A 14948-nucleotide genomic window follows, 5' to 3' on the forward strand; every position below is an offset into this window, starting at 1 on the left:
CGCTACAGTCGAGGCTGGGGTTACGTTCTGCATCCATTAGATGGAGCTGCTCTAAAGGGAATGTCAACAACACAGTCAGGGGAGGTCGTCTTGTTGCTTCCTCCACTTCGGCACCATTGATTGGTTCATGTTCAACTCTGTGGCTGCTGCTCTATTCCCGTGTTCTACTGCGTGACTAATAGCCTTGAGTTGAAACTCTGCGTCGTAAGCGTGTCTCTTAACAGGAGCCATTTTGGGCTCTTTACACAAACACACACATGGAAATGAAACGGCACGTTTCGTGCAGTCGTATATCTCAACATGCACCGCGCGTTACTTCTTCTACGGGGGAAAATAGAGTCTGCGGCTGCTCACCGTAGTTGCGAGAGCTGTTGTGGCTCAATATTGGTCCATATATAAGGAGCACCGGATTATAAGGCGCACTGTCAGCTTTTGAGAAATGTGAAGGTTTTTAGGTGCAACTTATAGTGCAGAAAATACGGTACTCTTAATTTCATCAGTTTTTTTGTTTAAATACTATTGAACACTGAATGACATGTTTTTCTTTCTCTCATCTAAACACTCTCAATGTCCTTCCTTTATTCTGTGCATCCATTTTAAAAGTGGCAGAAAAAAAGACACATAAAGACTTGCCTGCCACTGAAGACGCATTTGTGATTAGTCTGCTGATGTCAGGCTTTATTCACACATCCCATGGGAGACTGTGCCACATGATTAATTGGTGAACCCTTGACCTTGCATAAGCACGCCACCATCAGGCCAAAACTCTAACAACACAAACTCTCTCTTTCTCTCTCTCTCCCTCCCAGGACACTTATTAATGAGCCTTATTACACAGCAATTAAACACTGACAGTCACTGATCCCCCCCCCCTCTCTCTGTCTCTCTGTCTCTGTCTCTCTCTCTCTCTCTCTCTCTCTCTCTCTCACACACTGTTTCTTAGAGCAAATATGAATTAAAAATGAAAGCTTGCATTGATTTGAAGATCATAAACCATCAGCAGTCTGAACAAATGCTATTTATACCGGCTTCATGTATCTCACTAACGTCCCCATCTATTTCCAGTAAATTGCTCTGAAACAGTGAAGTTGAAACAAAGTTGTGACAGTCAGAGATAAACGACTCTTTGTAGTTTACTGCGTGAGGTCTGTAGTCTGTCACGCAAAGCGCGCTCGCAGTTTAGCGCCACGGGGACGCGCACGGCTATATCCTGTGACTGAAAGCATCCCGACTTCATTCACCCCGGAGATCACAGGACCGCTGGGAACTGGCATCAAACTCCTCTGAGCTGCACAGTGGAGAGTTTTCTTTTCTCCTTTATTGGTGCCATTTTATTTCCCTTCCTCGCACCCGGGACAGAAGTGGATCTCTGTGGAATAACGATCCAAAATGTAAGAAAAGTGTCCACATAAAGTGCCACGACGCTCTCTCAACCGCCGCGGGAGCCAAAATGAGTGATTTTGAACGGATTACACTGAGGACCAAATGATGGATATTGATGGATGTGTGAGTGCAGAAGAAAGGGTTTCTTATTTCCACTGGACTCTTGTTCTTTTGATGCCAAAACAAAGAACTGCTGGACACCAACTTGACCTCAATTAAGTTTGATTGTTTGATGAGCTTTGATGCTTCAGAGTCCGGACAAAAGGCTGCGGCTGTGAGTTTTCCCCCTGCAGCTCGGACTTAAACGTGATTTACGGCCACTTGTATTTATATTTAGAAATCACCTGCAGTGACTTACACTAAGTGCGGGAGCGCAGCTCGGCTGTATTCTCTATTATATAACTTTCATTTCATTCGGGAGTTTCAACTTCATCTTAAGCTCTAGACGCCCCTGGCTCACTCTTTCACTGGGGTGGCTGTGGTGGTGGTGGCCAGCTCTCCCGAGGGATGCTTCTGGGCTCCCGAGAACAGGGAGCGACAGCCCGGCTCCTACAGCGGATCTTCGCCTCATCCTGGTGCCTATGCGGCGGATCTGAGAGGAGATGAGAGCTGCGGTGTACCACCTCCTCGCCGGCTGCCTCTGCCTGTTACGCACCGCTGCTGAGGTAAGCCGCGCGGAAGTAGGTTGTGGTTGATATTTGTTGCTACTCGTACAGCAACGAAAATGTAACTGCGGAACATAAGTCACAGTGCGTAATTACGCACGACTACTGTTCCTTTTAAATAAGCGCAATTCGTTGCTGATAAGTGATGCTTGCATGAATCTGCGACCTTTACGCACAAACAGCCACAGCTTTGCACCTCCATCCTAAATAAAGCTGCTCACCGACTGACTTTCTTTCCCGCAGGAGTCTTCTCTCCCCCGGGAGCTTTTGGAGCGCCTCTCCCGCAGCGAGATCCGCAGCATCAGCGACCTCCAGCGGCTGCTAGAGATAGACTCCGTAGGTAAAGCGCTTCATTATGATTCAACTCTCACTCCCGCGAGCTGGATTTTACAGCAAATTATATGACGTGTGTGGTGTAAGCATAGTAAGGCAGACATGCTTGCTCGTCTCTTTTAAGGACAAATTACTTTTATGAGTATATATGCTTGTTAACTTTTAAAATGAGTGGCTGTGGTCTTATTTTTAGCATCTAGTGGATCTTAACAGTGCTGACAAACAGCCCCAAGAGGCTTACATGTGTGCCAGTCAGGGCTGCTGCCGCCTCCCTCCTCGGCTGTGCCTTGAAGGACTCTGAAATGAGGTATTAGTCGCATCTGGTTCAGTGCACAGTAAGAGGATGCTGCCCTCTTGTATCATTACTGGAATGCCTCACCGGATGTTGCCAGGAGACCAGCAGGCCAGTCTTGCTCCTAACACCCTCCTTGAACTCTGAGTTAACTTTGTGCTTGTGAGCCACTGCCAATGGTCACCCAGGCTTAGATTTTATATGATTGCTTAAAGAGGCATGAGGCATACATCAGAATCAGTTCAATGGTCATGTTAAATAGCTAAAACTCAGCTTGTGACAACAGCTGTGTGTGGCTGTGGGGGAGCTTCGTCAAGTCTGCCAGTGATAATGCCACAGTGATACCAGCAGCTGTATCTAATCTTGGGCTGGTAGAATAAAAGTTTTTAATAAGAAGCCTTGTTAGAAACTGTGGAGGGTGTGGAGTTTTACAGATGTGAGCATTTACCAGAGGGTCACATGAAGAGATAGAGATGCATTATGGGAATTGCAGTGTTTTTGGAGCTCATCCCATAAGGGCTAAGAGTCGGGATAGCTCAACTTCCCCTGCACAATTAACCAGTCTTTTAAAAATGTGTTTCTTGCATATCCCTCAAAATGATGAAAGCCACGCACCTTTAGCTGAGGTTATCGATTGGCCCTCTGCTACCAAACATCCTGCTTGTATTTTTCTTCTGCTTCCTGTCAAACACCTGGCGCTCGTCGGAGGAAGAATCTCCCCACCAGGAAATAATCCCTAAACTTAATTGTGACTTCTATGTCTTCCCTTTTCTGGCTTTGTTCTTAGCTGGAAGAGCAGTTCAACATCAACTGCAATTTGTAAAAAATGTCTTCCTTTTTCTTAAAAACACAAAAAGTAAACATTACACAAGTAAATTAAATTAACTATAACTCTAAATAACCCCAATATCCCCTGTCATTAAACACAGTAGATGCCGGTTCTTATTATCCAGGTAATACATCAGAACAGCATCGGTGAGGTGAGACACGAGGAAATAACTGTCGCATAAAACAGGCTTTATTGCATTAACGCCTCGGGTCAGACTTTAAATTCCTGGTCACACAAACTTCTCCTCTGAACTTCACGTTGCCTGTGAAAAAATAGTTGATTCATTTTTTCAGTGTCTGCCGCTCCGAGCGGTGCCACCATTAATCCTGGCATCATTGAGATGCAAATGCCGAGTGTGACGGCTCCCCGGCTCGGTGGGGGTCAAGTGGCTCACTTCATTATGCTGTTGTCATGCTGCCCATTATTGGTTTGAGAGCAGGGCCCGCTTGAAGGCTGCTGCGTTGCTATGTATAATTCATGCTCAAATTCCTGCATGTCAGGGCAAGAGAGAGAGAGCGAGAGGCACAGACAGAGAGAGTGAGAGTGAGAGTGAGAGTGAGAGAGAGAGAGAGAGAGAGTGAGAGAGAGAGAGAGAGAGAGAGAGAGAGAGAGAGACATTGAAGGTAGACTTTGTTGTGTTTTAGAAGCACATTGTGTATTTAAGCGGGCGTGTGTGCGTGACTGCTTGCACACACATGGCAGGCAGCTCTGCATGCAGGAGAGTGTGACGGGTGCACGCGCACACACACACACACACACACACACACACACACACACACACACACACAAAGATGTGTGAGGTTTGGTATTCAGAAGCAAATTAAAATAGTCCCCTCAGACATCATTTATGCTGATTTACGGGAATCTTTCTCTCTCTACCCCCTATCACCCAGCCACCCAGCCACACACACACACACACACACACACACACACACACACTCACACTCACACTCACACCGACACACACACATACACACACACACACACACAAATGTAACTCAGAATTTATAGCTTCCGAATAAGTTGGTGGATATCCTGTGGTTGGATATGTGAACACTTTGGAAACGCTCAATCGACTTTAACAGCATATCATGACACACACACACACACACACACACACACACACACACACACACACACACACACACACACACACACACACACACACACACACACACACACACACACACACACACACACACACACACACACACACACACACACACACAAAGGCAGAGTTCAGTTTAAAAACTTGAGGAACAGACTGGAAGCATCTCTCCAAACCCACTCTATTTGCATCCACATATATTCTTCCTTCGGGAGATCTGATCTGGGGTCTTACACCAAAACATCTACGACACACTCATAGACACTCGTGTGCTCATGTGGGAATTGTTGGGTCTCTGTAAATCACAGATTGTGGTCTAGACCTCCTCTATATGGAAAGTGCCCTGAGAAAACTCTTGTTATGATTTGACACTATGAATAAAATTGAATTGATTAAAAGCCTAAAATAAATGATTAGTTCCTGTCGCCAGACGGGAGGTCAGTTCCCACAATGTTAAAGGGGAACTACGACTATTTTCAAATGTCATACATGTTATTCTTATGATCTAAGTAAGTTCAAGCTCATTCGGGTGTAAAAAAGGATTCTGCTGTTCCACAAAACCAGTCTCCCATTCATTGTCTATGGAGCAGCTCCAGACTTAATATTTTATAACATCACAAGTTTGAGACACACTTTTCTGAGAGAAGTTCACAAATATTGATTGAACTGTCTTCGGTAATAGAAATAACATATTGCAATTCTTCTTTCTTTAAAGATCTATTTGTGTGTGGGTTTCAAGCCTTTTATTAGATAGGACAGAGGGGAAATGGGGTGGGGGGGTGGGGGGTGGGGGGACATGAAGAACCTGAACCTGCGCCCGATGCCTCGAAGACCATTAGCCTCTTGACATGGGTGTGACTGCTCTTACCACTGTGCCACCGGCCGTCCCCCTATTGCAATACTTAATTTGGGATTGTGTTGTCCTTTAACCTCTTGATACAACGTTTAAACTGTTTGTGTAAAAACAGCGTTTACTCACCAGTGCAGGTTGAGTTGAAATGATATGTGTGACTTTAGAAAGATAACATTTGTGGTTTGGCTCCAGTTTGAAGGTCACACCTGTTAAACGTCTTCTTTAATATATTACAGCTGGGTGACGATGGCGAGGATGTTTTATCCATTGATGGGTCAGTGGGATGATGATGATGATGATGATGATGATGATGGCTGAATGTAAACTGACCTCAGATCAATATTTCTTTAGTATAGCAGAACAAATATCTGCAGTATACTTCATCAAAAGTGTCGAAACGCTTTGAAACTTAAAAAAAAAGACAACACCCGACCACATGGATAAACAAAAGGGCATTCATTCCCATAAAAGCTCACCCAACACTCGGAAAGAAGGTCAATTTGGCTCGTAACTTAATGTCACTTCAAATATTTTAACTTCTTTGCGAACAAAACAGCATTTTCTCAGCTGTGGGCTGTGACCTCAGAGTGAACTCCTGATGCAGTGTGTGTATCTGTGTCTTTATGTGAATTAGATTTCCAATGAATCTGATACACACTGTGTTTCTCACCGGCTACACTTCCATGCAGACAACTCAGTAACCCGCTGTAAGATATCAACACCATAACTCAGTTAGAGTAACCTGGTTAACGTTGGGCTTTGATCAGCAGAGACTTGATAAAGATGTCTGTGACAAATAACTGACTGCAGCATGTAAACAACCCGCTCCTGTCACGTTTTTGTGTGTTTTAGGTCAGTTGGTCAGTCATCTCAATGTCTTGACAAACAGATATGTCCCTTCGTTATATGGTATGCCTGTTGTACCATCTTGGTGTAAGGATTCTTCTCACTTAGGGCGCACTCACACTGTCCATCCGTACCGTGCCCCAGGACCTTTCACGGCTAAAGTCTAGTTCATTTGACCAGTGTGAGTGCAACCGTACTGCATCTAGGCGCGGTACGCTTGCCGGTAATGGACTGTTTGGGAGAGGTGGGCTTTTGTAAAGCATGTTTGCACATGTACAAACATGATGCCTATGGCCGCTCTCATTTTATGTGCACCTGTTGGGACATAGAAAAAAGAAGGAGGGACCATGCGCGGACATTTAAAACAATGGTGGTGAAAGGTTCACGTTGGTGTGATGCAGAGGTGGAGTGTTTACTGCAGATTTGGTCCATGAAAAGATTCAATAACAGTCGATAAGACGCACAAAAACTCTGAGGTCTACGGAAAGATTTGGAAACAAAGTGACGCATCGCGATGACGTCGATCAATGCGTGTGACGTGTTACGGTGTGATGTTGTATGGGCAGCAAGAAGCATTCGCTGAGGCAGTGTGAGTACAAACGGGCCAGGAGGGGGGGACAAGGACCCTAAGGCACGGGGCACGGTACGGTACAGTGCGCCCTCAGTCTGGGTGTAAATCCGAGATAAGATCAAAATCTCGGCTGTGGCTGCCAGCTAATGACAATCAAACACGGACAAACCTCTCCTCTCCTGTAGAGCGTGACTCATGTTCGTATCTTAAGGTCCGTGAAACTGTGTTAAAACTCAATGGCACACAGTGAAGCTGGCAGCAGCCACAAGCTACTGACAGAGTCTGCGTAGAAGGTAAAAAAATACCTCTACTTGTCTGTTCCCCATGTAGTTTGGCTGTTAGACGAGTCCTAGTTAATACATTTGGTTGGTGCAACTGATGTGAAGTTCATTCTAAAGACTGGTCTAAACAAAGAGCAACTTAGCGCTCAGGACCAGGCTTCGTTAAGACCAGTTGGTGCAACCAGCTCCAGATGTTTTCCATGACCTTCCGTGATCTTGTCCACAATGGGAAAATAACCATTTTTTTCCTTCAAAGAGGTGTCTTAGTGTGTGTGTGTGTGTGTGTGTGTGTGTGTGTGTGTGTGTGTGTGTGTGTGTGTGTGTTGAAAAGGGATCTGGGAACATTTCTGAATGGTGTTAAAAATGCGAGCATGTGACGTCTGAACGTGCGTGCGTTGTTTTGTCTTCACGCAGAGAACGAGGTGATCGAGGAGACCAAACACAACTACCACAAGGACTTCTCTCACAGCTTCCCCGACCTGAAGAGGGCACACACACACACCAGACGCAGGAGGAGCACCGGTGAGACACACACACACACACACACAGATAAGCACACATATACACACACTACCAAGGTCTCAGAAACGGCAACACAGTGACTGAATGTACACAGTTTATACACAAAGTTGGTTTACTTTGCACTGGCATTACTACAGCATATCACTGTGTGTAGACTGCTGTGTTTTGTTTTGTTTCTGTTTTTTCAAAATGACCACAGTGACAAAAAGATGAACATCTACCAATACATTTATTGCAAGTTCATATTGGTGAGATTTCATAGTACTAGGAGTCCATGTGTGGTCAAAAGTGATATGTTTCTGCAACCCTCAACCTTTTCGTTCAGTGGTGGAAGAGGCCTTGCCGGCGGTGTGTAAAGTGCGGACAGCCATCTATGAGATCCCCAGGAGCCAGGTGGATCCCACGTCGGCCAACTTCATCATCTGGCCGCCCTGCGTCGAGGTGAAACGCTGCACCGGCTGCTGCAACACCAGCAACATGAGATGCCAGGCGGCCCGCAAGCACCACCGCACAGTCAAGGTACAAAACAAGAACATGCTTCCACTGAATATCATGTCTGGAGGTGTTCTTTTGGACCTCTTTCCATTACATACACAACCTCCTTTAAATAAGAGGCAATGTGACCAATTTCTATCATACACACTTCAGAACAACAACTTTAAGCTTTGCATTACAACACGAAGAACAGGCTGAATAAAAACAAACAAAAATGCATTATAAGAGGCAAAACTGTAACTTTCTAAACTCTCATTCTTGCTGTTCCAGCATTTTGGCACATGTGTCGTAAACACCGGTAACCACTCTACAAACATTTCTTTAAAAAGGCTTCTGTTATTTGTGTTTCAGTGGCACCGACCCCGGACACACACACAAAACTAATGATGGCACAGAGCATGTTAACACACAACCACTTACTATACACTCTACACCTGCCAAAAACAATTACTCTTCTCAGCTTCACCATTGTGTGTGTGTTAGTGTGTGTGTGTGTGTGTGTGTGTGTGTGTGTCGGGGATTGAGAGCCTGGCAGCGAGTTAGTTCAAGAATATAATAGCTTCCTTTTGTTCTCTGCCAGAGCTGGAAATAAGACTCTGTAAACTCCAGTCGGTTCACAGTCACAACCGGCCAACTGGGAGCCGACCCAAAGTGTGTGTGTGTCTGTGTGTGTGTTTGTAATCTGCGCACAGGGAAGGGATCCAAGATGCAATTTTTAATCATTAGAATAACATTAAAGACTTGATATTGATATTTATGGTGTCAACAGCATGTTGCATAGTAATTACACAGGTGGCTATACGGACATCAGTCAGTGTGTGTATATATGTTCCTATAATGGCTTATCTAGAAGGAGTTTTGAAGTCTGTTACCAATGTTGAATTAGGGCGCACTCACGCTGTCCTTCCGTACCGGGCCAAAACAGGTTTTGCGGGTCAAGCCTAGTGCGTTTGACCAGTGTGAGTGCACCCGCTCCGCGCACAACTGCGGCCAGCTGGCCGTCCATGGCCCGTCTGAGAGAGATGGGCTTTTGTAGAGCGCGTTTGCACATGTACGAGCACGAGCACGACGCCTACGGCGGTTCTGACATCATCTATGTGCGCCTGTTCAGACATAGAAAAACCCTAAAGCCCGGTGCGGAAGGACAGTGTGAGTGCGCCCTTAGACAAAAAACTAAGACTATATGTGAAGATAAAAATTCTTATCTTATCTTAGCTTATCTTCGGGGTTGTTGGGCAAAAAAAAGCCATAATAATCTTTCATCATATTATTATTCAGTTAAGTGTTCTGAGAGGAAACTACTCCTCTTGGTTCTGTTTTACAGGTTTTAGAAAATCTAGTCCTGGAGAAGGATAGGTGCAAGAAGAGGTGTCACTCTGCCTTAAAATCTGGTGTTTATTAACCTACTGCAGCTTTAATAGAGTGATGGAGTATGTAGGAAATAAGAAGAGTGAAAGATGGAGAAACTAAGATGGTATCAGTGTGTGTTGCCAGAGGTCGAGTGGGTAGAAAGTTGAGGAAGAAACGTAGAGGGCGAGTTTGATTCTCTGTGCTTTGACCTGCTGATATCCAATCTGAGATGAAAGGACCCGCCCTTTGTCTGCTTACAGAGGAAATCAAAAATAAAGTCACTCACATGTGCTGAGATTCGCCGTTCAGAGGGTAAACGGTCACGAGTGCAAGATGCACCCACACACACTGCCGGAGGGGAAATGGCAGGACGGAGGCTGTGGGGGTGTGTCCATGAATGAAACAAACAAAGAGAGAGAAAGAAAAATAACATTAGCACGTTGACCTCAATACTATCGTATCAGGCTGTGACCTTAAGTACGAGAGTGAAGCAGTTTGGATCATAGTCAGCACGTTTAAGTTACAAGCTGTTGTACTCTCCCGGAATATAAGGGATTGACCCTCCAGTTTTTTAAACAAGTCGCTGCCTCAAATTAAGGAGATCAAGTTCAAGAATGAAGGTAAGCTAGAGCATGTGATCAACAGGTGAATCTGCACGATGTTGGCAGGGTTGTGGGTGTCGTACTGGACAGCTGTGGTGAGGTGTGAGCTGAGTCCGGAGGGAATCCCCATCCATCACTTGTGGCAACTTTTGCACTTCATCAATCAGCTGAAAATTCTGTTCATATACGAAAAATTTGCTGTGGGAATTAGGCTTTGTGGGAAATGTAATGCTTCCATTGAATGTATGAGGGGCTCCGGTGCTGCTGACCACAGTATCAGACGTGGTGTCCTTCAGCCTGACGTACTGTGGCCTGTCAGTGAGGTAGTCCCTGACCCAGTCCACCAGATTGGGGTCCACTCCCATCCTGTTCAGTTTGTCCTGAAGTAAACAGGGCTGGATGGTGTTATTAAAGTCCAAGTAAAGAATCCTCACTGTGCCGCTTCCCTTATCCAGATGGGAGTGGACTCAGTGCAGCTTGTAGAGGATGGCATCCTCCACACCAACATCAGGCTCGTATAGCACTGTACAATGTGATGTGCAATGCGCAGCCAATTAGCTTAGCTTAGCACAATGACTAGATAGCTAACCTGAGCTGGAACAAAATCTTCCTACTTGCACCTCCAAAGCTCACAGATTAACATGTTATATCTTGTTTGTTTAATCCGCACCAAACCAAAGTGATCGGCTTTGCACTCAGCTCCGCCCTCTTGTCCAAATATGGGCGTCAGTCAAAATGCCAAACTCAAAGCTTCACAACAGTAGTCACTAACAACGGGTGACTTCACGGTAGCTACCTCCATCTCTTTTATACAGTCTATGGATAGGATGCACTAACTTTGTCGAGTATTTCACCAAAGACGCTATCGTTCCCTGACCTTGACCAAATGCTTTAGGGGCCTAAACCTGTGGGAGGAAGAAGTGAACGCCGCCCTGGTTAGGTTTTGTGGCCAGTGTCAAAGTCCTGCTCTTTGTATGTTGTATGTTCATGTTGCCACTGAATGTGCTCCAGGCGGCACATTAGTAGTGGTCACCTCAGCTGAACCTCCTGAGTTTCTGTCGTAGAGTCTGGGCTCGCTGCACTCTGAGGCAGTTCAGGCTTGAAGCAGCGATGCTTCTGTGATCAGACTTGGAGCTCCGCTGACTTGGCTGCTTGTCCAGGATATGAGCATCAGCATGCAGCGTGTGGTTTCACTGTTTGTGTATGTGTACAGTGTGACGGGTGTGTTGACGCATATGTTCATCTATTTCAGTGGAACTATGTCTGTGTGTGTGTGTGTGTGTGTGTGTGTGTTACAGTAACAAGGCTTAGACAACTGGCGTCAGCAGTAAGTGTGATGTATGTTGACACAAAACAAACAATGCTTCACTTACTGTCAGTGAAATCAGTTCTTTGGCAGTGTTAACGCTCTATTCATTCATCCAACCGGGACACACGTGTGTGTTTACACAGACGCGGTAGAGACACGGCTGTCATTTGTGAATAAGGAGCTCAAGGAAACCACTTTGTCTGTAATACTTGTACCGCAGAATTGCAGTAGGACTCTCTTTGCTGTGCAGTAGGTGCTTCCTTGGTAATTCTTGCAGTTTTGAGTAGACAAACACGTTTAAAAAAGACCTGATCCAAATCAAAGCTTCTCAGGCCGGTTGTTCCTACTTACAGTTACCAAAGTGGGATTGGACAAGTGCTGTTTGAGGGAGGGTTTAACAGTCAGTCTTTACCACTTTTATGAGATTTGAGTGTTTTTTTTTGGTCTCTCCTAGTGATTCTTGTTTTTCCTCTCTGTCTCTCTCCAGGTGGCGAAGGTGGAGTACGTGCGACGGCGGCCTAAGCTAAGGGAGGTGCAGGTGAGGCTGGAGGATCACCTGGAATGCATGTGCACCAACAAACGCCACATCAGCTCAAACTCAGACACAGACAATGGTGAGCCTACAGCTGTGTGTGTGTGTGTGTGTGTGTGTGTGTGTGTGTGTGTGTGTGTGTGTGTGTGTGTGTGTGTGTGTGTGTGTGTGTGTGTGTGTGTGTGTGTGTGTGTGTGTGTGTGTGTGTGTGTGTGTGTGTGTGTGTGTGTGTGTGTGTGTGTGTGTGTGTGTGTGTGTGTGTGTGTGTGTGTTTGATTATGCATTGGCTCAGTTCTCATGTGAAGGTTGCTCCTGTCTGAATGTGTCTACTGACACCAAAAGAGCTGATAAGAGATCCGAGGTATTTACTGTTTTCCCTCGCCTTGAATTAGTCCTCCCTTAGGGCAACACCCCCTCAGACACACACACACACACACACACACACACACACACACACACACACTGAACTAGAGCCAACTACAGACAGTGGAATTGATAAAATGTACTTTTCCCAGTTCCAACATGTATTAAAACCGAGCTGAATTGAGATGTATTCATAAAGTGCATTGTGTGTGTGTGTGTGTGTCTGTGTGCGTGCGTGAGTATGTGTGTGGACAGGAATGTGTCTGTCAATCTTCAGCTTTCCATGTTTTTAGCTCCTTGGTATCTTTTGTCTGTCTGCATGCTGCTGTATGTTACTGTGTTTTTCAAGTAATTGCCCGTGGTGGGTCGACATGGGCACGAGTAATGTTTTCCAAGATTGAGTAATCACATAAATTACTCAAGGGGGGGATTGAATCCTCAAAGAGGGAAATCTGTTTTTAGAAAGCATCTTTTGTGTCCTAACGACAAGTAAGCGTTGCATCGGAGCTCTCCGTCCACACTGAATCCGTTGAATATGCACCTACAATTCCTGTGAACCTTCCCAGCGTCTTTAAAAAACAAAACTCATGCCTTCTAACCAAAGCTCCGCTCTCATTACCTCCAAGACGCCACTGGTCTTTCCACACCACATTCATTTAGATCTTTGTAGTGAAAGGTGTCGTATAACAGAGAAATGATCGAGCTCTCTCCATCCCTACAAGTAGGATCGATAAAGTAGTTTGATGTGAACATGCTCAAAACGATATAGTCCATATAATCGCAATAAAATTGTACTGTAATTAACTTGATGAATGTCCGTGGACCAGTTTGTATCACACCGGCGGGTGTTGCATTCGGAGTATCCTGTCAAAATGGTCACAGATTCAATCCCGGACACAATAACATCCGCTTAATGTAAAAATATTGTTCTATAAATGCGATGACATTTGTGCGTCTTCTGTTCTCATGTCTGAATAAGAATCCTAGTTACTTTTACATAACGACACTCTTTGACACAAGCCTGGATGAAATGTCCTCAGACTAATGTAAAGGCTGCAGCGCCACAGGGTTATTAATGAAGAGAGAGATTAACTGCATGTGTTGTTCCTCTTTTTTTAGAGCGTCGTAGTCAAGTGCTTGCTGTATTATCTCACATGAACAAAGAAAATAAAAATAAACAGAATAAACCACGAAACACTGAATGAGCCTGTGTTTAGACACGGCAGAGGTCCAATAATAATCACAGCAGCACCTCTTATCTCTATTCCAACTGCGTGAAATTGTTAATATCCAGAAAATGCATTACGTACAGAATGGGAGAAAATAGAAATGTACCAACTAAAAGTCGTAAAACAAACCAATAATAGCACCGTGCTGGTGTCATAACTAACACGTTAAACTGGAGAAAGTAACAGTTCAGCAAATATGTGTACATGTTTGTATGAAACAGCATGAAGATTTCATTTGAGGAAGAGTTAAGGTTTCCTCATCTTCGCTTGACTCTTTTCCCAACAGGCATCAGGTGAAGAGAGATGGACAGATGGAGGACAGGAAGAGGAGCACGACCTGAACCGGAAGGACGAAACACCATCAGCCTCGTAACATCTCCACCGCACCGCCTGCCATCAGTGACTGAAAGGTTTGATGGAGCGTGTTTTGACACAGTGACATTTGGACGATTTAAGGATAACGGACTCACATGGACCTCAACAAACTGCCAGAACCAGAAACAAGTTAATGGTTTCCTCGCTGTGGAGAACAAACAAGCGATTTAGATGCTGAAAATGCAGAACACTGGCAGGAGTGAGGTGATTTCTGGGATGTTGAAGGACTTATTATCTGCGTCTCGTTCCTTCTCCAGAGTATAAACCGCTCAGACTTGGATTATAAACTGGGTGGAATCCTTTGTAGAAACAGTGACTGGGATTAGGTTTTTGTACTCCAAGATTTACTCCTCCTCTGCAAAACACACTCTCTCTCTCTCTCACACACACACACACACACACACACGCACATGCACACACATGCACGTATATCCTCTTATTTTTATAACCTCTCGTTTTCTATCGCTGTCTCTATTTCTGGTATGTTATCCACATGAAGAATGGAAAGGGGGGAAAATCCTCCTGACATTTTACTGATACTAATAAACTATTTATATGAAAACAAAGTGAGCATGGTGATTAGAACAAAAAGCTTTCAGAGGAACAGGTTTTTCCACAAAATGCTTCTCGGAGCGACTGAAGGATTTATCTAAACCTGAAAGAGGAACCGAGCAGGCTTCTGTGTGTGTGAGAGGGAGATTATCCGGAGGATGATAATACTGAAGCTAAAACCCCTGTGAATTTGTAAGTGAGAGAGACACACACACTCATAAAACCCCCGCTAACACAGAGAATAGAGATACACGTGTGTCCGCCGTAAAACTCACAGATAACGGGTGGTTTTTCAGTGTTGTTGCAGAACTTCTGTTGTTATTCCAAAGTCCACCCGACTCAGTTTAGAGGAAGCTAAATGTTTTCAGGGCTGACCTCATCCCATGACAAACGCTGGACGGCATGGAGGAGACGGTGACCTCATCAAAACACACCACATCCGTCAGCTGCTCGCCTAG

The 14948-nt window shown here is 45.0% G+C and overlaps 2 protein-coding genes across 3 annotated transcripts in view; both read left to right on the forward strand.

The window, feature by feature from the left end:
* The window catches only part of pla2g6 (phospholipase A2, group VI (cytosolic, calcium-independent)), a 219148-nt gene that overhangs the window by 49628 nt on the left and 154572 nt on the right, over window positions 1-14948 (forward strand). The gene's annotated exons all lie outside the window — the stretch shown is intronic.
* Window positions 1545-13979, forward strand: pdgfaa (platelet-derived growth factor alpha polypeptide a). The gene is made up of 6 exons (XM_083937804.1): window positions 1545-2048; window positions 2292-2388; window positions 7576-7683; window positions 8009-8202; window positions 11927-12053; window positions 13850-13979. The coding sequence occupies exons 1-6, from the start codon at window positions 1986-1988 to the stop codon at window positions 13858-13860; spliced, it is 600 nt and encodes a 199-aa protein (XP_083793930.1). The 5' UTR covers window positions 1545-1985; the 3' UTR covers window positions 13861-13979.

The sequence above is a fragment of the Echiichthys vipera genome (genome assembly GCF_963691815.1).
Source record: "Echiichthys vipera genome assembly, chromosome: 2".
NCBI lineage: Eukaryota > Metazoa > Chordata > Actinopteri > Perciformes > Trachinidae > Echiichthys > Echiichthys vipera.

Bases quoted from the DNA above. Each gene is read 5' to 3' on its own strand.
- pdgfaa (XM_083937804.1), top strand. From the start codon at position 1,986: ATGAGAGCTGCGGTGTACCACCTCCTCGCCGGCTGCCTCTGCCTGTTA. The intron at 2,049-2,291 runs GTAAGCCGCGCG...TCTTTCCCGCAG, and splicing joins TGTTACGCACCGCTGCTGAG to GAGTCTTCTCTCCCCCGGGA. The intron at 7,684-8,008 runs GTGAGACACACA...CTTTTCGTTCAG, and splicing joins CAGACGCAGGAGGAGCACCG to TGGTGGAAGAGGCCTTGCCG.